Source organism: Scardinius erythrophthalmus (genome assembly GCF_964197995.2).
Source record: "Scardinius erythrophthalmus genome assembly, chromosome: 19".
In the NCBI taxonomy this organism is placed as follows: Eukaryota; Metazoa; Chordata; class Actinopteri; order Cypriniformes; family Leuciscidae; genus Scardinius; species Scardinius erythrophthalmus.
Window position 1 is genome coordinate 34,628,349 of NC_138239.1, and position 27,770 is coordinate 34,656,118.

The 27,770-nt window shown below is 38.3% G+C and overlaps 1 protein-coding gene across 5 annotated transcripts in view; it reads left to right on the forward strand.

Moving 5' to 3' along the window:
* numb (NUMB endocytic adaptor protein) overlaps nucleotides 1-27,770 on the forward strand; it is a 75,249-nt gene that overhangs the window by 18,896 nt on the left and 28,583 nt on the right. For 4 of the 5 annotated variants that reach the window (XM_081347237.1, XM_081347241.1, XM_081347240.1 and 1 more), the window contains exons 2-3: nucleotides 21,702-21,841; nucleotides 26,702-26,776. In XM_081347237.1, coding sequence (XP_081203363.1) covers nucleotides 21,716-21,841; nucleotides 26,702-26,776 — 201 coding nt within the window. In that variant the 5' untranslated portion in view covers nucleotides 21,702-21,715. Of the gene's footprint in view, nucleotides 1-15,311; nucleotides 15,413-21,701; nucleotides 21,842-26,701; nucleotides 26,777-27,770 lie in introns of all 5 variants that reach the window. The other variant, XM_081347238.1, reaches the window with a different exon arrangement.

Sequence of the window (27,770 nt, forward strand, 5' to 3'; positions counted from 1 at the left end):
TGACTGTGGTGGCTCATGTTGGTAGAAGGATATGGGATCAAATTCCCGCCAAATATATAGCGGTCACGTATAAAAAAATAATAAGCGTGAATCAAAAATTTAAAAACACATGTAAAAATATATTGCACAAACTGAAAAAAATAATGCAAAATGATCAGAATAGCAAACAACGTGGTCACGGATCAAAATATAATAAGCGTGAATAAAGAAATAACAAGCATGAATAAAAACTTTAAACACATTAAAAGTTATTTTGCACAAAACTTAAACTTATGGTCATGCTTTGTTAAAAAGTATGGTTTTATTACTGTGTACTTTGTGCTTTCTTGCATTTTCTGCTCATATTTTACTCTTTTGTACGCTTGTGATGTTTTTCTCTTCGCTCTTCTTTCTATGTTCTGCGCTTGCTCTTCCAAATGTTGCAGTTCGAGTTTCATGTAAATTAGGGCGGGCTTAAGCGTCACCATTGGTCCACTAGTTCTAGATTGACAGATACTCCTCTAGCCAATCAATCGAAGAGGGGAGTTGACGTCACACTAATGCGACTCGTGGTACAAGCTGTTTATGTTTGTACAATTTCTTCAATCCCATTATAATATACTAAAATGTTATTTTCTAATACTTTTATATACTGTTCAATTTCTTATTTGTGCTTTGATATGTGCATTTATTAAATTAATTATTTTCGCTTGGCATACCAGCGTGATTACGTCACCGCACACTTCAGTGGGTGGTGCGCGCCCGTGAAGCACTTCATTCTGAGTAAATATAACAACAAAGAAGCTCTGCTGCACTCTCTTTTGTTTCATTTTTCTTTAATCATTATACTCTTTTTCAGGACTGCTACACTTACAAGGGAAGACGGCAGTTCAATTTAACTTTACAAAGACTTTCAAGCAGTAAAGCTATCTGAACTCTGGACATAAATAATTAAATTCATTTTTTTTTTTAGATACATGAGAATGTTAATGTGCACACAGGTAATTGGTGTTAAACAATATTACTTGGCTCATGATGTCAATATGTTAAGGCTGCTGTTAGCGAAACATCCTGCAATTATGAAACACTACAATTCGTCGCAAAAACTAAGTTAAAAACGGCCATTGTCTGAAGACTTTAGGACTTTGACCTGTCGCCGCTACGCATTGCCTACCTTTTTTTTATTAACCTCGCCAAATTTGACAAGATTATTGAAAATGATTGTGTTACAGAGAAGATATAGAGAAACCAGTTGAATTTAATACAGTGGTTTATTACAAACTTACTGTGTTTACTTACATAGCTACATAATTGCATATTACTTTAGAATTAATGTTTTAAATATAGCTTAAAATTTGAATACAGTAACATCTCCATCAGCGATAGGTAACGTTGTTTCTAGAGTGCCGCTGTCCTGCAGAGTTTAGCGTCAACTCCGATTAAAAACCTCACCTGTCTTAAATATCCTAAAGACGATGATTAGCTGGTTCAGGTGTGTTTGATTAGGGTTGAAGGAGCTAAACTCTGCACCCAGGAGTCAGGACCGACATTACACATCCTTGTTATTGATTAAATATGATTTTAAATATGAAAGTAAAACGGCCAGTAGGTGGTGGTGGCTGCTTGGAGAAGATCGACGTTCGCGGTGCCAGGTCCAGTGCATTAGAGGTGAATGATGGATCATCAGACAGTCATATCTGTAACAGGTCGTTGTTAGGATGACGAATTTAACTATACCATATTGCCAGGTATACGTATACCGGCAACAGTTTGAGTTGCAGTCCTGTTGATGGTCGTCTTCCCCTGTATAACAAGTAAGCATCAGTAGCCACGAGTCGCATTGGTGTGACGTCAACTCCCCTCTTCGATTGATTGGCTAGAGGAGTATCTGTCAATCTAGAACTAGTGGACCAATGGTGACGCTTAAGCCCGCCCTAATTTACATGAAACTCGAACTGCAACATTTGGAAGAGCAAGCGCAGAACATAGAAAGAAGAGCGAAGAGAAAAACATCACAAGCGTACAAAAGAGTAAAATATGAGCAGAAAATGCAAGAAAGCACAAAGTACACAGTAATAAAACCATACTTTTTAACAAAGCATGACCATAAGTTTAAGTTTTGTGCAAAATAACTTTTAATGTGTTTAAAGTTTTTATTCATGCTTGTTATTTCTTTATTCACGCTTATTATATTTTGATCCGTGACCACGTTGTTTGCTATTCTGATCATTTTGCATTCTTTTTTTCAGTTTGTGCAATATATTTTTACATGTGTTTTTAAATTTTTGATTTACGCTTATTATTTTTTTATACGCGACCGCTATATATTTGGCGGGAATTTGATCCCATAGAAGGATGACTGTGAACGACGACAACAGTGAAGGATGAGAGAGGACCAGGCCTGGACTATTTTACGTTATGTTTTGTTAATGTGTGTGCGGCAGTCGTCCATGAGGGGCTGACGCTTTTACTTTCGTTTTGTGTTTGTTTATTTGATATTAAAGTGTTGAACGTTCGCCAGTTCCCATTCTTCCCTTATCAACAAACCCCGTTACAGCGTCCACACCAGCAGATGATATCGTTCTGTTTATTCTAAACGCATGCTCGTCTGTCACTTTAAATGCTCGAGCTCGTTACAGCAGGATGAATCCTGATTGGTCGTCAATGTTTTTATCGTTCATCAGCTGGATAAAGTCGTTCTGAAAGTGATTCCAAAGATATAGTTTCTCTGTGCCGTTATCGTTATTGCGGTGAACTCTGCTATTATTGAGACTGATTTAAGCCTCTTCTCGTTGACTATTAGGGGGCAACTAATATCTTCATATTTATATCTTGAAACATATACCAAGATAATTTGGTAAAACTTTACAATAAGGTGTCAGTGTAGGTGTGGTTTACATTGAGGGATGGAGGGTGGTTACGTGAAATCTAGCCCTTTAAAATCTGCTTGGGGTCCGCTCTGGATGTTGTACATGGTTAACCTTTGTTGGAAATAAACTTGTACACTAGCTGGTGTGGCAGTTTAATTTCTGTGACTTGTGTCTTTCTGACAGCAGACTGTGTCTCTCTTCCAGGGAAGTGTGCATGAATGAGTGTGCTTGTGTACTAACTCAGACTCCATTAGCTTTATCCATTATCCTGAGATTGCTACAGGCTGTCTGTCTGCTTTCTATCCCAAATGCTCCTCTTCCTGTTTCCTTCTTTCTGCCTCTCTTCATGAACGTCTTTCCTGATGGCATTCAGAAACTGTTTGGGATAAAGTTCAGTGTACTCTTTCCATCATAAAAATACTTGAGGTGGGCCGCTCCAATACATCACTTATTAACTGCATTGTTTTGCTTCTTGGAGCATGTGAATGTTCTGCATCCTTATTCTTCTGAGAAAAAAATCGCACAGCAAAAACTAATACTAATACCTAAAGTAAACATTGTAAGTGTGTTTCCAGTTAGTTCGCAAACAAGTAGCCTATGCACTACTGTTCAAAAGTTTTTTTTTTTTTTATAGAAATAGCCTATATACTTTTATTCAGCAGGGATACAATAAATTGATAAAAAGTGACAGTAAAGACAAGTCTAAAGGCCTGTTCACACCGGGACGAATTTCGCGCGCGATATTCGCCGACGTTTAACGCCTCGTGACTAAACAAAGGGCGCCAATGTGAGTGTGCACACCGACGCGAAAAACGCCACGCGTAAAAGCGTCATTTTTTTTTTAAACGCCTCGGGTTCATTTTTTTGGTTTGACGCGCCGCGTCAAAAACTATCCGACCAATGAGATTGGTGCTTTTGCTCACGTGTCTGGAGCTTCTGAAGTTACAGTAAAACACAACTTGGGGGCGCTCAAACACAAAACGGTCTTGCCGAGCACACATACGTAACGGCGAAGAAGATATACGCCAAGTACCGTCTATACTGCCGGGAAGAAATGAGACGAGGAAGATGCAAGGCCAGATGAATGTAGAGCTGCTGGTCTCGTTGGTGTCGGAACATAAAGAACTGTGACAAACGCGACAGCGACTACAAAAATCTTGATAAAAGAGAACTGTTATGGAGTGGTATTAAGCGCCATCTAATGTCAGGGAATGAATTTGCATGTTCACTCGGCTCATCGTCAGCGAAAATCGCTTGGGTGTGAACACAAAAAACGCGTTGAATAACGCGCGCCGATATTCGTCCCGGTGTGTATGGGCCTTAATGTTGCAAAACAATTATATCATGGTTTTCATGGGAATTAGTAAAATTATGCACAATATAAGCACTATTTAACCAGAGCGAATTAGACGACTAGTGTGAGAGGAGGTCAACTAAACGGACAGGCTCAGAATCGTTAAGACGTGAGACGGTCGATCATGAGGAAAATCAGCCGATTCCGATCCCTGGCCGGTCAGTCGGTGCATCTCCACTGATTTGAAATATGATTTTGAGTTCGGCCAAACACAATCTGAGATTCCAGGATTCCCCATAAGCAAAGATAGGACTTGGTCTTGGATGCCTGAAATAGCTGCCGGGAGGCTTTGCAAATATGGCCGCCGAGTGAACAGAATTATCCTTGAAAGGGACTGTGTAAATACCCAGCCTCAATGTCTGAGAGCATTAGACAGTGTGTGTGATGTCCATGTGTGATTCTAGCATGTTCTTTTGTGTAACTGCATGATCTTTTCACTGAGCAAATGCCCCTCAAATGTCAGTCAGTTTCTTTGCATTTGTCAGAGTCATTAGAGGAATGTTCTTTCACTCGCTCCTTTTCTTTCTCTGGAATATGATGTTTTTCAGGGTGAAAAGGCTGAAATGACTGAACTCCGGGAATCATTCTCTCTAGACAAGTATAGATGATCAGATTATTGTGTCAGTGAGTAAAAGCAGAGGCAGACTGTGCAACATCAACAGTGTTGTATGTCAGACTGTGTGATGTAGATCTTGAGAAGATTTTGGTCATGACTGACAATATTTATCTGATGGTCTGTGTTACTTTTGACAGTTTCAAGCTTCATCTACGTTAATCTGGATATGTTTACGCATGCATCTTTTTGTCCATGTTTTGGCCTGATGTCCACACTGTTTTTGTCAGGAGAAAACCGAGCTTTTTGATGCTCTCCCAATTGAATAAATTAGAAGTTTATTCAAGCATTGTTTACATCTACCATTGTCTTTATACAGTGGGTGCAGAGAGAGAGAGCGAGTGAATCCTGTTATTAGAATATATTACATTTCTGCAAAGATGACACAATATTTACTCTCAATTGCTCAAGAGCAACCTGGATGTGCCAGTGAGTATGTTATATGTTGTATATGTATAGTTATGAATGTATTTGACAGTAGTCCTTCTTTCCCTGAACATAGCCAGGCACATACCGAACCATGACCCTAAAACCGCGATACAAACCAAACCATGAGTCATTTGTACTGTTACACCCCTAGACTATATAATGTAAATAATGTGTGTAATCTGTCACACCCTCTGGAGCCTCGAGGGCACATATACGCTGAACACCTCTGATGTAAACTAACTAACCCTAAGGCCGTGTCTCCACCTAAACTTTTTTAGCCAGCTGAAAATGCCTACGAGACGCTTGCTATGATGCGCACGGAGCAACCGCGGAAGTGTTACTAGCATCTCATTTCACAAATAATTTGTTTCTTTATTGTTTCAATATAAAAATGCTGATACAATGTTAAGTATTTGCTCTGGCTCTATATATATATATATATATATATATATATATATATATATATATATATATATATATATATATATATATATATGTATGTTTGTTGTTAATGTGGTACCAGCAGCAGAATGTGGTGGTTGGTCAGTGTGGTGTTAGTCCCGCCCCTCCTGCACTGTGATTGGACAGCCAGGGAAAAAGTGAACCCAAATAAACGCCTTGTCACGCTACTGGCATTTTAAAAACACTCTGTTTCCCATTGAAAAGAATTGGTTAGTTGGTTATAAGTAATAGTGACAGCCTCTTTAAATGTTTTGGACACTTCATATTTTTTTATGGATTCACACCTGCATTTTGAGAGCAAGTTTGTTAAACCTGTGCCATGTGAACAGAACAGCACAGTAGTTGTCACGTCATACAATGCGAGAGCCACTCTTCACATACACTTTTCTTGTGTGTGTGTGTGTGTGTGTGTGTGTGTGTGTGTGTGTGTGTGTGTGTGTGTGTGTGTTTTCTGGCATATATGGTTTAAGGGGACAGAAAATACATTTTATACACTATATAAAAACCATTACACCTATGGAAAGTCCCCGTAAACAACATATACAAGTGTGTGTGTGTGCGTGTTTTGTGGTTTTGGCAGCTCAAAGTGATGGCGATATGAGCAGTGTGTCATCAGATGTAATCATCTGACACCAGGACTGATCTCATCAGTTTTGTGGTCAGTGTGCAACACAGATGCTGTTTTCTCAGTTATTAACAAAAGAGTTGTCAGTTAGTTCATATTTTGATGGATAGGCCTAAATGTTATGCTAAATCTTGTCCATGACATTCTGTGTGATGCGAATGTGATAAGAAGTAAATGTTGGAAAAATCTGATCAAATATTACCAGTTATCATTTGAATGGAGGACATTTGGGCTCTGTGTGTTTGAATTGAAATTCCTTGTGTTATTTGTGTTATTTGTGTTTTGTGAAGGTTATCATACTGTGACACCGCTTCTGTTGGCCGCTCCTCTGTGATACGCTCTCTGTGTTTCAATAGATGTGCTTTTCTTGGCTGTAATCGGGTGTTTCGGTCAGGGTTTCTAAAACTGGCTGTTTGTCAAGGCTGGGACAGAGTCGGACCAGCACTTCCACAACTCTAGATCCAGAAGAGGGTTCCCTTCCTTCCTGGCCCCTTTCACTTCCTGTTTCACTGCTTCCTGTTGCGCAATATCGTTGACTCACTTCAGTAGGCGTTATGCAGCAATATAAGCATCACTACCTCACATTGTATTTTTTTTTCAGCGGATGGCATTCAGTTATATATATATATATATATATTAGGGCTGTTTTCGACTAAGGATTTTCATAGTCGAATCTGATTCGTTAGATTTTGCCGTAGTCGACTGATAGTCGAACCTTTTTTTTTTCTTTTTTTTTTTTTAGATAGCAGCTAGATTTTTTCCATTTCAAACAAAAGAGCTAAAAAAACACATATATATCACACATATATCATAACATTTCATAAACATGAGGAGCAATATGAGAGAGAAATTTGGTGATGGTTGTTTAGGTACATTAAACCACGTAAAGCTTTTTCACGCCCATGAGAACCGCGTGGAGTCAACTCACAGCCGCTCCGCTGCCCTGCTGAAAATGTGAAGCAGAAACGCTTAATATCAGATAACGTCCATAATAATTGGACTCTGGGTTCGATTTTTTTTATCATTTTAAGTGGTTATGTGGAGCAACATGAGAGGGGAATTTGGTTATCATTGTTTAGGTACATTAAACCATGTAAAGCTTTTTAACGCACATGAGAACCGTGTGGAGTCAACTCACAGCCGCTCCGCAGCCCTGCTGAAAATGTGAAGCAGATTTTTGAATACATTTTTATTTATTTACATTAGTAAGCTACAGGACATCGTCTTTCAAAACATGACCTGAAAAAATAAAATAAAAATGGTACCCAGCCCTTCTGAAAATGCGAATGCATCTCTGTCCCCAGCACATTTCAAACCAAACTGACGCCCATGTATTCGACTATGAGGTTCATAGTCGAATCAGACCTCTCCGAATCGAATCGTCGAATCCTCGACTATTAGAAGTCAGCCCTAATATATATATATATATATATATATATATATTTTTTTTTTTTTTTTTTAAATCAAAAGATACTTTACGTTTTAGTTTGCATTGGAGTATTTTGTAGCACTTTAATTATACAGTGCCCTTCTTTTGGGCCTTTTGTGTTGTTGTTCTTTTGTAAAATTTTGTTGTCTGTTTGAATTTTTCTGTATTTATGATTTAAAACAAATTTATTAGGCCTATAATATCAAAAGTGGTGTACCTTTTGGCAAACAAAGTGATGCACTATAGAGGTTTACTGTTAAGATTAAAACATGGAAGAAAAACTGTGGGTAACATTTTATTTTAAGGTGACGTAGTTACATGTACTTAATATAGACCTTATGCGGCAAAGAAACGAGGGCGCCGCCATCTTTAGAATATTGTCTTTTTTAACTTCTGTTTTTGCGGTCGCTCTGTATATAGCCTATGGCATTGCTGTCCAGGAGTAATTAGCTTTTGAAGTGGATTTACTTAATGTAAAGGTAATGAAAGTTATCATGAGGATTGTAATGTTTAAAGCAGATGTCTTAACAAATGTCAGTAGACCGGGAAGATTTTAAAACGAGACGTTCATTCATAAATACGCAAGATCGCTGTGATACAGACCGGAAGACAAAAGACCACGAGCGCAGCGCTGAAAAGGGGCGGGGCTACAGAAGGTCTATCGAAGTAACAGTAAATTATGCATATTAGTAACGAACCCTAAACCCTTTCTGTAACTCTATAGTAAGTATATGTTGTTCATTAATATCACTCAGTACTTATTTGAGTATGTACAATGTAACTAAAGTTCAGCTAAACTGTCGCACCAGTTTGGCTCAGTCAGTCAGTGTTGATCAAGCTGGTCGGGACGCTCAAAGAAACAGTGTTACTCTTGTCAGAGAAATCAACCTTCTCAAATCAGTACTGTGTGATTGATTTTGATTTCTTATTATATCAGGACATATGTAACGATTTTTCCATCATTACATAAGCTGCAAGTGATGCCTGAAATTGCTTCTTTTTACCAGCTTAAATGCATATTTTAGTTTTCATTCATGAGATGTTTGAGCGAAGCCACGGGTTTGTTGCGTTGAATGAGTGTTTCTTTGCTCTCTCTCTCACTCTCTCTCTCTCTCTCTCTCTCTCTCTCTCTCTCTCTCTCTCTCTCTCTCTCTCTCTCTCTCTCTCTCTCTCTCTCTCTCTCTCTCTCTCTCTCTCTCTCTCTCTCTCTCTCTCTCTCTCTCTCTCTCTCTCTCTCTCTCTCTCTCTCTCTCTCTCTCTCTCTCTCTCTCTCTCTCTCTCTCTCTCTCTCTCTCTCTCTCTCTCTCTCTCTCTCTCTCTCTCTCTCTCTCTCTCTCTCTCTCTCTCTCTCTCTCTCTCTCTCTGTAGGTCTTTTGTCTTCCTCCCCAGGTTCTATTTGTAGGAATTAATAAGTGTTTTCCGTTCCTGGAGAGATGATTTAAATAGCTTCTCTCTCAGCCCAGCGCCGCTCATCGGCTCATTCCTCTCTTCACCCCGTCTCCTCTCGCTCTCGCTCCTCCTGCTTTCATGTCTCGTCTCTGAGCCGCGTGACTGAGGAAGTGAGAGGCTTGTGTCTGGCAAGCGCTCAACTAATGCTCTTCTAGTGCACTAATGACCTCATTAACACAACAGGCTGAGAGAAGCCCCTCTGAATCAGTGCTCATTCAATCACGGACTGTTTAGTAAAGATTTGTTCATTCGTCAACTGAAAACAGCGTTGGTTCATTGAATCAGTATTGGTTCATCAAAATGAGAATCGTTTAAAATCAAGAAATAAGCATTAGGCTAATGCAGCTTTAGCGATTTGAACTACTTGTACAGCCCTACTTCTGATTTATTTACAGTATCCATTTTTATGGTGAGATTCTGTGAAGCTGTGTTTTCCACATTGCAGAAATCGTAGTGACATAGTTAGGAACACTTCAGCCTTGAAAAATGTCATCCTGCTTTTGTGTCCCTCAGAAAAACAGCGGTGATTTTGCTTTAGAGCTGCAGGAGTGGTGAGTAACACATCGGTAATGACTGGGGTGTGACGAGACACTTATCTCACGAAACGAGACACGAGATTGGGTTCACGAGAACAAGACGAGACAAGATTTTTGCAAGACAAAATTAATCACTGGAAAAATAGTCTGCAGGTGCATTTTGAAATATTTTAACTAAAAATCTTGTAATGAATGTCAATTCAGTTCTACTTTGAGTATGAATTATCAAATGCATTGAAAGACAACAATATACAAGCACTGTAAAAGGTTTTGCCACAAACTCAACTTTTCTCCTGTATGATTTCGAGTCTCTTCAGATCTTACTGTACATGATTTATGAGCTTCCAGATCTGATTCTGATTGAGGCAGTGTGTGACCTCCTAATTCAACTCCTTTCCATAAATTAAACATAGAAATAAAAAAGTATAAATAACAAAAATAAATAACAGTTTTTTCTTAGTCTTAAGTGCAAACAGAGACCAGAGCCACAACTTCACAGTCCAGAGATGTGTTTGGTATTGGGAGACAAGATAATTTTTATTGCACGTGTTTGTCCTTCACTTTTGTGATCGCACATAGCCTACAAAACGACAGTGGAATGTAATGTTCAAACATATTCTGTTAATTTCACCCTCATTCTCCGTCATGGCAAAATCGTGAGAGCTTTTCACTCTGAAAAATCACATTTTAGTCTCACGAGATCTCGTCACACCCCTGCTACTGACAGGACTTTCGTTTTTGGCTGAAATATTTAAGGAGCTGTAACTACCAGAAAGTGTGAGAAAAGCCGTAACTGCCAAACAAAGTCTGAGCGAGCCGTAGATTAGGACACTTGACGTAGGAAGTCAAAGAATTGAAGCCGATCTTAATGTTGCGAAGATGCAGATACAGTTATTCCTTGCTTAACATTTACTCGTAGCCCTATGTACAATACTCACAGTGTGAATTCAGTTCAAATAAGCTGTGCTGTGTATTTTTATCCCAACTTTACCCTAAAGGGTTTTTCCTGGGTCAGAAATGGTCTTCAGTGGTGGTGTACGAACACGGTCATCCACACACACAGTACTTTACCCATGTGACCCTGCGAGCCCAGTACTGACAGCAAATCCAAATTAAATGCAAATAAATAGTGTGTAATATTAACTTATCATATTTGTTCATGAAATTAAAAAAAAGCGCTGTCAGGACAGATCGTAAAACAAAGTGATTAGAACTACGGCTGTGCGATATTGGCAAAAAAATGCATTTCTATATTTTCTGGGATTTTATCGATGACGATAATTAGACAATATTGAATTTATTGTGGTTTAAACCTTTTCAGGTTTACGACTGCTGTGGACAGATGACTCCTACATTTTTTGATATTCTTTATATTCTGTGTGGTATTTTTTTTATTTTTTTTATTTTTTTTAAGTTTAAATGGATTTTTTTTTTTACCTTTTATGGGCATTTGTAAAGCCATTTTTAAACCTAATTAAATGTATGCATCACATTTTGTGTCGAATTCTTACATGTAATCAATAAATTCTATTAAAATAATAAGGCGCAATATAATAAGACACAATAGGGCTGTTACCAATCAAATGAAATCAGTAAAAAATGCATCTTTGCAGTGCAGAGGAAACAGAAGCTGCATCTGAAGTGGCATTGAGATGCTGTTACACAGACTGTTTAATGCAGCTCAGAGGGACATCAATGCATTTAACCTGCCGTTACAAATGCAGAAATAATGATTTGATGTTTTAAACCTAAAACGTTGAATATTGATATTTTGAAATTATTTAAAAAATGAAAAGTTACTTTAAATGTGAAATTAAAACCGATTCATTCAAACGGCTGATTTATTCAGGAATGAAGGATTCGACTGTCTTAATGAGTGAGTCACTGAATCATTCATTCAAACGATTCGTTCATTCTGTAACGAAACACCATCATGTGTTGCTGAGAGACTCAAAACAGTCCTGTGGCTTTTGTTTGAAACTGTTTCCATTGGCGAAGTAGAGCAAAAACAGGCAATATTGTGTCTAAAATGTAAGTCACTTAATATTAACTTCTTGTTTATTGAACTGTTGTAAAATCAACATCACATTTGAAATCATGCTGATATTTGGAGAAAAAAACGGCACTCTTCATGTGATATTGATTAACTATAATATTAGTAATATTATATAATACAATTAAAAAAAAACATACAGAGGTGTTTTGAGGTATATTATCTTGAATATTGGGGGCATTTGAAATGCATTTTAGTAGAATAACTCACGCAGTGAAAGCGTGCTTTCTAAATGCACTAGCGCACTAGTCTATACTAGACTATATCATGTAGGGTATGTGTGCAACGCTCAGGTGTGATTTGACATTATCCAGTATGTCCTTCATTCTACAGTCACATCGTTAAAACAACATTCACAGTATTATCATAGACGATAGGCTATACCCTAGGCCAGGGCTATTCAATTAGTTTCATTCGAGGGCCGCATTATCAAATCGAAAAGTTGAGGTGGGCCGGTGGGTTGGTTTGGGTGTTTATCTTATTTATTGAAACATAACAGTTTCAATAAATAAGCTAAAGTAACCCTAAAGACGTGTGGTATTTACTTGGAAATGTGGTACCCAACAGTATGCAAATATATAAAACCATAATAAATAAAAACTTGATAATTTACAGCTGTGTACAACTATTTTCCTAGGAACAAATAAATTATTTATACAAACTTATAGCTGTTGGTGAGAAATAATAATTATTTTATTTATAATAGTTATGCTTAAATGAAAATATTCTGACAGTGAGACTTGTTAACCACAGGCTACTCACTCCCACTGTATAAAAAATGCCTAAACACAAGTTAAAAACTATACGCACCTTTACAAAGAAACTGACATAATTTCATAAGCATTAAATATATATTCCTCTACCCACCTAATAAAACTAATGCAATATAAATCACTATATTTACTATTAAACTATATAATATTATAGTATATATTTACTATATTTATTTATTACTACATAGTATTCAATATAAATATTGCACATTTCTGCCCAACCATGGTAAATTACTACAGTAAATGTGGTAAATGTTTGTAAGGGTGATTAGGGGATTAAAAGTCTTCTAATTTCGTTCATGCCACAATGTTTCTCCTGCTTTCCTCATCAGTCTTGTTGGGAATGTTGAGGCTGTTTCATCCGATTTAATACTAATTAAATCATCGAGTGATTTGTGGTTTGTAACAGAAATGTTTCTGTCGAACTGAAACGCTTCCACTGGTTGTCGCAACGCTGTTTAATATTAGTGTGTCCGGGACCGGGAGTAAACGCAACTCCGCGCTGGGCCGTGTTTAAACAACTAGTGAAACAACTGAAAACATCGCTATTTGTTGTAACTGTAGCTACTGACCGAGAAACCGCTTCAGATGATTCAGTGACGGAGCAGTCCGAATGAATCCGAATAGTTTTAGACCGTTATGCAAGCGCGTTTAGAAAGAATCGAACCAAAAGAATGATTCATTCACGAATGATTGGTAGCCTATCGCTGGTTCAGTCGACATAAATTCGGGACACATAATAACTGCTGAAATATTCACACGTAAAACGTTTCTCAGGTCAATCGGAGCGAAAAGAGGAGGAGGGAGGTTGGTGCCGTCGGGCCGCATGGAGATGATTGGCGGGCCGCATGTGGCCCGCGGGCCGCCAATTGAATAGCCCTGCCCTAGGCTATTTCACACACCCCTACTAAGAAATTTGTAATATTTAAAAATCTGTACATTTCTATGTAAAAAGCACTGAGTGACTGATTTGAAAAGTTAGTGATGAAATGAACAACAAAGTAACTCATTACTTGGGGGGAAAAAGTGGCAGATCTCTTATTTTGCATTTACACTCCTAGTCTTAATGCACAGATCATTTGACACATACAGTATCAGACTGTTTTGTTCCGTCCATTGCTGTAGTTAACACTGTCGATCGGATTCAATCGGATTTAAATACGGTTGTTAATCCAGAAACTTTGCCATGTGTAGTTAGCAGCAAAGCAGTGTTGAATAACAGATGTGGCTTTTTAAACGAATCCATCAATTTAACGGCAGTTAAACATGAAATGTGTGAAAGTGTCTGCTGTGCTGCTAAGCCTGCTCACATGACTCGGTTTACCGTGTGTTTCTGTTTCCCATAGACTCACTCTCTACTGCTTTTCACACACACTCACATTCGCTTTTATTTCACCCCCTTGACACCAGTCTCACTCTCCAACACACTCCTCAGAGAGACAGAAAGACACAGACAAGAGAATCATGTAGCAAGTAAAGTGTAAAGCCTGTTCACACTGACAGCCGCTCGCAGGGCAAAGCAACCGGACGTCTGTCATGAACAAGAGAGTGAAGGAGCTTCAGTCATCATCCAATTATGATATTTTGAGTTATTGTTATCGATGGGTTTGAGTCACGTAACCTTGTATTCCATTGAATTAGCTAATTATGCAAATCTGTTTTAAGCGTTTAAAGGGGTCATGAACTGCATTTGTTTTATTGTTTCGTAATCTTTCCATGGGTGCACTTATAATGTTAGTATGATTTTTACTTAAAAAATTGTCATAATTTTGAAATATATGGCATTTTTCCTTTCCTGATTTTATCCCCTGATTTGAATGCTCTGTTTGAAGGGGCGTGTCCGTGTTAGACTTCAGTGTAAATGCCCTCTGCTGCGATTGGCTGTGAGACTTCAGTGTAAATGCCCTCTGCTGCGATTGGCTGACAGCTTTGTGTATGAAATAGCTAGTATTACATGTGGAACTCTCTCGAATACCAGTTTTAGCAGGTTTTTACTATTACAGCTCTCAATGTTTTCTACTTGTGAAAAGTGATAATTATAGCATTACAATTAGATCTATGGCATTATATTTAGATCGTGGCATGAAAGGTTGCAGTGAAGAGCACTGTAGCCGATCACAGACACGTTGAATGCAACAATTTCGTGATTGCAACTCGATTTCTGCACACTAACGATTGCTTTCACCATAACTAACAGTGCAAACACGATGTAAATAAGAGATTCGTTGATTATAATGGGAGTTTTGGCGCGAGTCCAGAACTCAGTCACTGATAAACTCACGCTGTGATTGTTCTTTTGATCGCTTTCTATATATAATTAAATCTGTTTAAATAACTGATTATTTACACCCTACTAAGAGAAACAATGTGAAGTTGACCGTTTAGTCACTGGTTTGATTTTTCTGACAGGACAAAGAACATCTGACTGTACAATACATGAATCATTATATCAGAAATCACTGGTCACAGATCAGGCATTAGAATGAACAGGGTTATTACATGTTGTGTCAATACTGTCGAGTCCATATCGTAAAAGCCTGCAAAGCCTGCGCCGAGTTTGCGGACTGATTTACCAAAGAAATGTACCGAATACGAATAAATAATGTTCAACTGAGACATTCACATTGTTGAAAATAAATAACCACATTTCTAGCATTAGGATCCTTTGTAAGGTAATGTTAACTTTCGTCCAGTGAGTGACCATGTGCTCTTCTCTCTTCCTCATCTCACTAACGCCAGTGGGCGGGGACTACGTTGATCTTCTTCTGCAGAGGCGGTCTTTCACCCATCTATGAGGTCATAAAGAGGCACGTTCCAGAACGAGTCGTTCGCTGGGCCTGGTAACAATACAAGCTGATTTTGGACTAACAAGGAAGTTTTCAGTTCTGAAACTTTCAGGATATTCTTATAATATGATGACCTCTTATATGTCAAAACCTGAAGGAAAATTAGAAAATTATTCTTAGTTCATGACCACTTTAAGGTTTCTTCTCATCATTTAAGTGCATGCTATTACTTTGAGAAAGCCAATGAAAGAAAAAAAAAACAGAAAATAAAAATACCAACAACTATATAGCTGAAAAATCTACTTGGATGTCTGGAAATTTTAGTCCCGAAAAGTAGTATGGAACTTTGAAATGGAAAATGTGTACTAACCCTGAGTTTTATTAATCTTTGTTAAATCTAGAAAAGGGATTCAGTCAAGAACAGTGAGTGATGATCTCTTTGTCTTTCAACGGTTTGTGATTTGTATCTGTTTCGTATCAATTTGTGATTAACATTAATGCACAGACGGCAGCTGGTAATTTATAGGCTGCTGTCACTTTAAGAGCTAATGCATGGATCCAGTATGATGATACACAACCGATTTCTTTCTCAACTGTTCACTTAAGACATAACCCACTGTAAACTAGGATACTCCCCAAGATGGGTATTTTGACAATTTTGTGTGTGTTTATCCGTTCAAGCACAAGAAGACGTGAAAGAGAGCTCAGTTCGGTGTCTGAGACATGGCTCTCTGTTTGCACGCTGTGTGTGTGAGCGCACAGAAAACAGCACATGAGTACACAATTGAGTTGTCTTTCATGTCTTTTTACGCTGGGATGGTTTAAAATCATTTGAATGTTTAAATTGGCAAGACTTAAAAAAACGTGAAATGGTAAACTTTTGTGATGATGCAGCACGGACAATTGCCAATTCTGTCCCAAGCGTGTCTTTAGTGTTTTTCATGCTGACCCCGTGCCATCGGCCTGCCCAAAATGGCACACTTCTTGTCTGTTTGCTGTCTTGTGGACTAAGCTTGCTGCGATAGTCAGTAGCCGCGTTTCCATTAAAGATTCGCGCAAAACTTTTGCGATTTTTTTTTTTCTTCTTCTAAATATCGATAATAAACTATTGCGAAATGACGGCGTTTCCATTAACCAATGTTGTGCGACTAAAACGTCATTTTTTCCTCTCGCAAAAATCATGGCAACGGACGTTGGTAGGTTTATATATACATATCACAGCCACGTACTGCACTAGACATTATTATTATTAATGGAAGGGAACATAGGCATGTTATCCAAGCATTAATGACAAGGAAAGACCCTTATACTGTGTCTGTGAGCGGCACATATGAGGTGTTTCTGGGTTTTTCTCACTCATTTCAGCTTTGAGCTCTTGATTGTGGCATTTCTTTGAGGTTTAGAATCCAGTATTTATGTCATTCTTTTGTCTTTTATGAATTCAGTAAAGAACTCCATCTCGTATTCTGTCCAAACACACCGCGTCATCTACGTCAGCTGACCTGTAAATGCGCAAAAACTGTTTCCATTGCAACCACCTCATGCGAGCATAAAAAAAACTTTTTTGCGATAAATGGGAGTTTTTGAGAAATTGACGTGTTTCCATTGAGCGTATTTTCAATTTGCTCAATTTGAAGGGTAATGGAAACGCGGCTAGTGTTACCGGTGTTCAGCCACATCACCGTTTTTTAAATAATAAAAATTATTTAGTTCAGTTAGAGAACAGACACTATAGTTAAAAACTGAATGTCTGCTCAATGCTGCTCGCACATAGACCAGCAGCAGGAGTCAGATCTCATTTATCTCCAGAGTGAGGAGCTGACTGACGAGACGATGGCGGAAAATTTGGTTTCAGTGTGAAATGTAAAAGTGCCTATTTGGTAATATTTTGGATTTAAACCCAGTGCTTTTAGGGAACCTACAAATGGTTAGTTGTGTTTTTCATTAAGAATAATAATGATCCCACCATTTAATCAATTGCCGTCCCCAAAATTGAGGCTAATTCGCTGCAAGGACATTCATAACGGTGCGTGTGTTAATTAGTTAATTCCTATGGAAGCTCAACTTTCATAAGAATTGATTGAAAACGCTCGCTCTGCTCCGCACTGTTATGAATGGCTATGCGCATTTTACTTTCTCTTTTGAATCACCGCCCCTTCCCCAGTGAAATCGGGATTACAGATGTTGTCACACGTCGATTAACCGGTGGAAAATGTCCTCACCATCACATCCCTAGTAGTCGGTGTTACCGGTGTTACTTAGTGTTCGGCCGTACACCCACTACATTACTTGCCCACCGCTGCATCCGTACAGCACGAGCTGCGGAGTCAGACGATGAGAGGAAGGAGCGATGACTGATGGCGGAGGATTTGATGTGCAACAGATCCTGACAAATATCTTATCTTGTAAAATGTGCGGTCGCTCCCCCCCCCCCACACACACACACAAAAATGGATTGAAACAGATTGTCCTATGTTCTATACGATTTGCCTCTGCCTACATACAGGGATAATGTAAAGCTAGCCATTCATTTCCATTGTGCTGACTGACTGCACATTATCCCTTATATAATGCATGGAAAACCGTATCAGAAATGGTCAGCATTCTGAAGGCGTTTGATTTATTCATTGATCTCATTTTTTTTCCATCCATTTCATTCCAAACCTCTATTTCTGACTCATTATGCATTACTGCTGCTTCTTTCCCCTGCAGAATCCTTTCTAGCAACAAGAAAACGGCTTCCTTATCTAGTTAGATAAGCCCATTTGAGGTCAAGTTTTCATTACACAGCCCACCAACCAACAGCAACAGGAATTGACCATGACTAACAGTACAGTGACCTTGTGACCTCCACACTGTGGTTGTGAATGGAGCTTAACACGGGAACAGAACGCTCTGAGATCACGAGGGAGAGGGATGTCAGTGTTATGAGGAGTGACAGAGATCTGCGCAGTGGTGTTTTTCATCATGTCTGCTTTCTTCTGCAGTGACAGAGCTTTGCCCGCGGCCTGCATTGCACAAACCATCTGACCCACATACAGACGAGCACAGAAAAGCTGCCGAAGTCGAAGCGTTACGCAGGATTCTCTCTCCCTCTCCTCCTCTGCACTGCTTTCTTCTGGTGTTCTCACAGCTTCTGTCCTCTGAAAGTGGATGAACTCATTGGCACTGGCCTGGCTGTTTGATGACACACACACACACACACACTAATCTCTTCTGCTTATTAACATTTTTCCGTTTTCTTCTGCTACTCTGTATTTTCCCATTGGGAAAGATTATTTGTCCAAGGACAAAAGGATTTTATTTATCCAGTGACAAAAACTCAGTAACCGATAAGATTCTTTCAGGAGCCTCTGCTAAAAAAGGTCTTCTTGTTTCACTCAAAAGTGGCTCTAAATACACTAGCGTTCAAAAGTTTACGGTCAGTAAGATTTCTTTTGTGTGTGTCTTTGAAATAAGTCTCTTCTGCTCACCTAGGCTGCATTTATTTGATCACAAATACAGTAAAAATAGTAATATTGTGATTTATATTATTAGAATTTACTATAACTGTTTTCTAGTGTAAACTGTTTTTATTCCTGTGATCAAAACTGTATTTTCAGCATCATTATTCCAGTCTTCAGTGTCACATGATCCTTCAGAAATCACTCTAATATGATGATTTCATGATCAAGAAACATTTCTGATCATTATCAACATTGAAAACACTTGTGCTTCTTCATATTTTTGTGGAAACATAATATACTTAAAAAAATTTATTTGATGAATAAATGTGTCAGCATTTATTTGGGGAAAAAACACTTTGTAACTTTGTAACGTTGTCTTTGCTGGCTCAGGGTTTCGGAGAAGGTCAACATCAATGAATATATGAAGTATGTAATGAAGTAGTAAAGTATAGACATTACAAAATAAGAGTCCTGGTGTATTTAATCAGGCTTGTTTATAATTAAAAGTTTTGCCTTAGGCATTTTTGTCCTGGTAGTAGTTGGTGTTTTAGTTACACAGTAAACCGTATGGCTTTGCCATCGCTGGAAGGAAAGACTAAGAACATCATTTGAATTATGCAATAGACTTTTACTAGTATCAGCACAACAATCTTTATTACATGCATGTATTTGCACACACAAATGCCTATAAATATTTACATAATATTTTAATACAGTTTGAAGCAGAAATGTTTAAATAATACATTTAATTACTATACATTTTTATTTTTATTCTAATAAATTTAATTTTGCATCCATTATTTTATACATTTTGATGTTTTTTCTAATGTGCTCCTAAATTGCTTAACTTCCTTGGGGAAAAAGAAAGTTAAATCTACTAATTAACTAACTATATACACATACACAATCAGGAATAACTGTGTGTGTGTGTGTGTGTGTGTGTGTGTGTGTGTGTGTGTGTGTGTGTGTGTGTGGTGTTTGTTTCTATTGCTCACTCATCACAGGCAAGCAGGGCTTGGCACTGGTGTCTTATGCTAATGTGCTATTGTGTTTTTCTCCTTGCAAGACAAGCTGTTACTTACTGCCTGTACGTGTGTGTGAGTGTGTACTCCTCTTGCTCATTCAAATGAGTGTCACGTTATGCTGTTGAAATGTGATCTTCTGTGGACTGTACAGGGAAATGAAGCTTCTCCCTATTTCTCTGTTGCTCTTTGTAGAAGTTTCAGTGGCGTAGAGTCTTCTGTGTGAGTCTGTCTGCTGTCTGGCTCTGATGTGACTCATCACTGCGTGTGTGTGTGTGTGTGTGTGTGTGTGTGTGTGTGTGTGTGTGTGTGTGTGTGTGTGTGTGTGTGTGTGATTGTGCATTCACTGTTGACACCGCACAGATCTTGTTTAATTTTGGTGTTAGCGAGAGAGAAATATTGTGTGTGATACGAAGGCATTGCAGTTTAAAATTTGTTGCAGCTGCAGACCTCACTAGCACATCTCCTTTTGTTTTCAGAACACATGATTAATATTCAGTAGATATCGGCACAAAAAATCCTTATCAGAACAACAATTCAGTACCAAGTGGATGCCAAATTTTTTAATGTAACATTGCCAGTCTTCTCTGTCTATCTATCTATCTGTCTATCTATCTGTCTATCTGTCTATCTGTCTGTCTATCTGTCTGTCTGTCTGTCTGTCCTCCCCCCCCTCTCTCTCTCTCTCTCTCTCTCTCTCTCTCTCTCTCTCTCTCTCTCTCTCTCTCTCTCTCTCTCTCTCTCTCTCTCTCTCTCTCTCTCTCTCTCTCTCTCTCTCTCTCTCTCTCTCTCTCTCTCTCTCTCTGTATATATACATATACAGTACCAGTCAAAAGTTTGGAAACATTACTATTTTGAATGTTTTTGAAAGAAGTCTCTTATGCTCATCAAGCCTGCAGTAAAAACAACAACAAAAAAAACAGTAATATTATGAAATATTATTACAATTTAAAATAATGGTTCTCTTTTTTTAATATACTTTAAAATGTAATTTATTTTTGTGATGCAAAGCTGAATTTTCATCAGCAAGTACTCCAGTCTTTGGTGTCTTATGATCCTTCAGAAATCATTCTAATATGATGATTTGATACTCAGTTATTATCAATGATGGAAACAGTTGTGCTGTTTAATATATTTTTTTGGAATACTTTTTTCAGGATTCATTGATGAGTAAAACGTTAACAGCATTTATTCATAAAAACAGCATTTATTCAAAATAAAAACATTTCTAACAATATAAATCGTTACCATCACCTTTTATCAATTTAACGCATCCTTGTTGAATTAAAGTACTAATTTCTTTAAAAAAAAATAGAATATTAGATATTAGAATGATATAAAATATTAGAAAGATTTCTGAAGGATCATAAGACACCAAAGACTGGAGTACTTGCTGATGAAAATTCAGCTTTGCATCACAAAAATAAATTACATTTTAAAGTATATTAAAAAAGAGAACCATTATTTTAAATTGTAATAATATTTCATAATATTACTTTTTTTTTTTTTTTTTTTTTTTTTTTTACTGCAGGCTTGATGAGCATAAGAGACTTCTTTCAAAAACATTAAAAATAGTAATGTTTCCGAACTTTTGACTGGTACTGTGTATATATATATATATATATATTGCTAATAATGACATCAATGTCATCACTGTACTTTCACTGGCACTGGTATTGACTGCTGAAGGTTTGGTACTATGCCAACCATTGTATTTGTAGCAAGTAAAAAAAAAATTGCTTTTGTTTTTTTGTATGCTTTTTCCAATCATTTAGACATTTTTAGTTATTAATGGACCAGGTGTGAAGCTGATATGAGTCTGGCTCTGTGGGACTAGTCATCTGTGTGAACGTCTCTGTCTGTCTCTGTCTGCAGGAGGAGGCTGAGCGATGAATAAGCTACGGCAGAGCTTCCGGCGAAAGAAAGACGTTTACGTGCCCGAGTCCAGCCGGCCGCACCAGTGGCAGACAGACGAGGAGGCCGTGCGCGGGGGCAAATGCAGCTTCGCTGTGAAGGTAATGAACCCACACACACACACACACACACACACACACACACACCTGTGCTCAACCACCTGCAGCTGTCAATCGTTTTCATGCTGTTCATGCTCGAGATTACTAGAGCTTTGAGACACTTGTTGTCTGCTACTGTTCTGCTTGTCTGAACACTCGTCTCTGAACTATTTTTGGAAAATAATATGCTGAATTTCACACCATTTTTCTAAGTGAGTGTTCTTCTGTGCTCTTTACGGCTCACATATGTAGAACCGTAGCTTTAAATATTTTCATGTAAAAACAAGACATTCGTTGACAATCTAAAGTAAAATTTACTAGGGCTGTCAATATTAATGCGTTAATGAATGCGATACATTTTTTCAGTTCAATGCGTTAAAAATACGTATTCTGTCATTCTTTGGCTAGCGTTACATTATACAGTATAATCACGCTCTTATTCAAGTAAATGCTTTTAAACTATTCAAGCGCATTAACACACAAAAGAGAACGCAGTGCAGTACTGGCCTGTGTCTGTGAATCTCCTGTCTGTGTGACACACACACACACACACACACACACACACACACACACACTCGTGTGCACAGAAAGTCACTTCAGGCAGTGCTTGAATGACAAAAAAACTCAAAATTATGTTTTGCTGAGTATCCTCACTAGCACAGTCTTAAATGTGTTAAATGAACGTAGAGTTGTGAGGAAATGTGTATCAGATCTGCGTGATGTGCGTCAGGTCTTAAAGTGACGGCAGCCTAATAAACCTGCTGCAGTCTGTCATTAATGTTAATCAAACAACAACAGAAAAAGAGAAAATCACTCACTGCTCTTGATTGAAGAACTTTTGTAGCTTAAATAAGGATTAATCTATATTTAAGTTTTACACATTTACCCACAATCCCACAAAGACGAGTGCATGTCTCCAGATTCTGACCGATTTAGATTTTTCACCTCTGTTTTTAGGCTGGTTTATTATTGTACCATAAGGTCTCAGTAAATCGGTGGCCTCTGGCGGGAGTGTGTGTGTGTGTGTGTGTGTGTGTGTGTGTGTGTGTGTGTGTTCTGTTGTCATGTCCTAGTTTCACTATCATCATCTGAGCTCTTATTTCTCCACCTGCTGATCATAAATATACTCCATACAGCTCAGTGTGGGTGTGTGTAAATGTGTGTGTTTGAGTGTGTATAAAGCAGTGAGTCAGTGTTTTTATGGCTTGTGCTTTTGTTCATTTGAGGTGCTTTTTCAGGAGAATGACATCCAGTGAATTGGTTGTTTAGGTGCATAGAATAACCATTTCTAAAAATTCTTAATTCCTTCTTCAAGGAATAGTTCACCCAAAAATGAAAATGACCTGATTATTTACTCACCCGACAGGTCGTCCTAGATGTATATGACTTTCTTTCATCAGCCGAATAGAAATGAAGGTTTTGGAGGAAACAAAAGATTTTTCTCCATCCAATGCCAGTGAACTGTGAACTAACATCTACAGGACTTTTTGTAATTCTCAGATTAGTTTATGATGAATTTGTGTAGTTTTGCACATCCTTAGCATTAATCAGTTCATATTGAATGTCTTGATGAATAGATCTGCGTTAAAAGCAGATGGAAGCAAAGCTGAGGGAAACAGTCGCACAGTTCTGAGCTCCTGCACAGATTAGCGGTGCATTTTTCTCAGTTTTACAAGCCACTGAAAATGTCAATGGAAATCTAATAAACAATAACCCCAGGATGTGTGTTGTAAACCGTTGAAAAGAATTCCATTAATTCTAAGTTAAAGGAATTTATAGAATAGAATAAGTTAATTCTAACTTAATGTATATATTGAATATTATTCATAATATTATAATTTGCAACTGGAAAATGAAGCATATGTTTTAAGATATTATGATTTTGTGACATTTTTGTGATCAATCACATCACCCCTCTCCCAAATATCTCATTCTCAATACTATAGTGCAGTTGCTGTTTACAAATATACTTTACAATTTAAATAATATTTTATTATCATGTTTTGTGGCATCTGTTTGACGTATGACATGGATATCTTTTAAATGTTTTTGTCGCACGGACTCTGCGTGGACTGGAGCAAGTTTCTGATACCTGACTTATTAACACACATGTTTGAAAGCGTCTGATGATGACCCGTTCACAGAAAGGTTCAGTTGTGTTGAGGACACGCTTCTGACTGCCCGAGAACACGAGCTCTATGAATAACTGTGCCCATTTCCCAGCTAAATTACTGCTCTGTTCTTTACAGGCAATGGAAAACGGCTGTTCTCGTGGTTATAGACAGCTGGTTTTCTCATTCGTCCTCAATAACTGGTTCAGAGTCATGTTATAAGTAGGGATGTGCGCAACAACTAATTTCATTAACGTTTTTAGCGGAAATATTGCAACCGGGAATGCCGGGATGCGCACCACTTCAGGTAATTAAAACATCACTTAAAAAGAGGGCAGGTCTACACAAAGCACAAGGAAAGTCAAATGAAATCAGATCTGATTGGTTTTGCATACTCAGTCCATTTGGTCCAAATCTTATAAAAAAAAAAAATCAACTTTGAGGGAAAAGGATATCTTTTCCATAACATAAGTCTCTTAGACAATTTCAATCCATTCATCAATGGTGGGTGGATCTACTTTTAACCATTTCCTCGTGACAGATTTCTTACTGGCTGCCAATAGTATCGCCAGCAATTTTTTATCGTTGATGTTCCATGTTTCAAACCCTAGATTGTCCAAATACACAGTTTCACATTTGAATGGACTCTAGCAATTTCCCGGGATCAACGCACTGTGTAAAAGGGGCTTATATGTGTCCTATTTGAGATGGACTACTTAATCCATGAACAGTCAAATCTTTTACTGTCTGAATGCCACTAAAAATAATAATAATAATTCATTACATTTTATATACCGTATTTCTCTGCACTCAAAGTGCTTTACATAGAAGGGAGAAACTCCTCAACCACAATCGATGTGCAGCATCACCTGGATGATGCGACGGCAGCCATATTGTCCCAGAACGCCCACCACACACCAGCTTACTGGTGGAGAGGAGACAGTGATGAAGCCAATCAGTATATGGGGATGATTAGGAGGCCATGATGGACAGAGGCCACTGGGCAAATTCGGCCAGGATGCCGAGATTATAGCCCTACTCTTTTTCGAAAGACATCCTGGGAGTTTTGTGTGACCACAGAGAGTCAGGACCTCGGTGTAACGTCTCATCTGAAGGACGGAAAATAGATACATTCCTCACATAACGATCATTGTATATTAAACTTGAGCGTTCACTTAAGCAGCGTTGACCATTATAGACATATTTATTCAAATCAAGCCTATTATAAGCAGATTTCCTCAACCACTTTGGCAACCACACTTGCATGTCCGGGTTTGAATGCCCTTCTCCTGTACGAAAGGGATCCGTACACTTGACGATGGCAAAATCACAAAAAAAAAAATATATATATTGTCTTGTACTGACAACTACATTTAAACGTATTCTCTTTGTTAAGATGCTGATATAACAACAGTTCAAGTAAGTTTCATTCATAATATTTCTCCTTCAATCTGACATCAAATTTCATATCATATTGTCTGAGGTACATTTGTTTTCTGCTCCAGATGTACACTTTTTAAAATAATATATTAATTCTGAAATGTAACATTAACATGACTAATTTAAACAATAGCATTTGTAAAATTATAAAGCAAAACATTAAAATGTGCAACAAAAAAATTGTAAACGACTAGTATTTCCAAGTCGACTAGCAGCAGCAGTCTCGTTTAATCGACTAGTCGAATACTCACACATCCCTTTTTTTTCCTCCTCGAGTTTAAGCAGCATATTCTCCATATTCATGTTTCAGACTACATGAGCAATAAAAGCCTGATGTATCAAATATGATACTAAAAAAAAAAAAGCGAAAGATATGCAATTTTTGGCTAAATGTTCAATAAATTCTTCCATTATTGAGTATTTTTTTCGTATGTCAAGCTTTAACAGGGTTCATAAACATGTGCACACCTCTAGCTGTGCGTCTTCTGATGTCACACACTGACAATAGGCAAGCAGCTCCTGTGTGTTTGACTAGGGAAGGGGAAGGACTTCCTCTCTGCACAATGGCTGTCCGCCTCAGCCTGACCTCAGACGCCCCGGTCACGCTTGTGGGCGAGACGCAGGGATGTCTTCTACGAGAGGGGTCTGTCGTGGGCCAGTGTTTCCGCACATTGAGTGTCAGTTTGACACCGCTCACGTAGTTCAAACAGGATTAGATGGGTCTATGTGACCGCCAAAGTCCTAATATGGCGCTGACATCTTGTGCAGATTTGAGACCTGCTTCTGCGCAGTTGTGAACATGTCGGACGAGTCGCGATATCAAGGTCCCGCCCTCACTCCCGTAGAAACGGTCACTACAACAGAAATAAACAGTTCATGGACATGTTGAAATTAAAGTTAAAGCTCCAATCTCCTCCCTAAAATCCAAAAAAAAAAGTCATTTGGTGCCTCGGTGACTACTTCGTTTAGAGAAGCTGTCAATCACAGCTGTCAATCATGACGTCACATTCCCGTTTTTATAGCATCAAATAACTCAAACAACGAACACTTAAACTTAAATCAGCATGATAAAACTACTTAAAATGACAGAAAACATCTTTGGAAAAAAATTTTTGAAGTGTAATTTAATTGTTTAGTTTCCATCGCGTCCCATTAGACTTCATGGGGAGGGCGGGGTTTATGACTGTACTGGGACCAGCCACCGGGGGGTGATCGAGACACTTTCGCTTCACTTTTCAGGACTTGGTTGGAACAGGAAAGACTGAGTTACACGTTTTCAAAGCTAAACTACTGTTTCTCTGTGTGTCTATAGTATCTGGGGCACGTGGAGGTCGATGAGTCTCGTGGAATGCACATCTGTGAAGAAGCCGTCAAGAGATTGAAGACGGTAGGTGTACGAACACACACAGATCTTCAGTCAGAAACACAAGACTTCCTTCATCTCCTGTTCATCACCTTAACAGTCTCCTCAGTCCATGTCTGTTCTCCTCCAATCACATCACATCTCTTATCCCTGCAGTCGACACCAAGTGATCTATTTAAAGTGTGTCTGTCTTCTTCTGCTGCTCTCTCCCCCTTCCGTCGGTCACGCTCATGTTAACAGTTTAAAAATGTTCCAGGTTTAAAACAAGTTGAGCTCAAATGTCTGCATTTGTGTCATAATGTCGATTAACTCGTCACTGAAAGGTAGGGTAGGTAGGATTTTTATAAAAAACTTTTTTTCTAATTTGTTTAAACTGTCTTTATATACTAATACATAATTAAAATGTAAGTGCTCTGAAAAAGAGAGTATAAAAATCGAGTGACTGTAGACCTTTTAATCTGCAATAAACACAGCTCATTATTTCCATCCGGGACGAAACAATTGATTGGTTTGGGCGACTGTCACTCACTCTCGCAACCATGGCTACCACCCCTGTTGCTAGATCTGCCCATATGCGCGCACACCCGTTTGATTTGAGGAGTGCAAGAGAGGCGCAAAACCTACGAAGAGTAAAATTATGGCAGAGAAAGAGCATTCAAAATTCAAAGCACCTGCATATGCAGTCAGCGAAGGCAAACAAGGCAAAAACTACTTCCTCGGACCCTGGTTGCCCGCACTCTTGAACGACCTCCTCTGCTTCGCCCTCGACCCCGGACCTGTCCTCGAACCGACGATGCGGTACTCATTAGAGTCAACAATGTTTTCATCATGGAAACTCTTACATGCAAAACACCGTATATGTTATGAATCTTACACGAAATTCACCTTCATCACAGTGTAACTGATGGTAATGGAAAAACATGTATCAATGCAACCTGTTTTTAGCTTTGCCTTATAAATATAGCTCGTTACCTATAAATATAGCTTGTTACCGAATCAAAGAAAGTATATTTTAAAC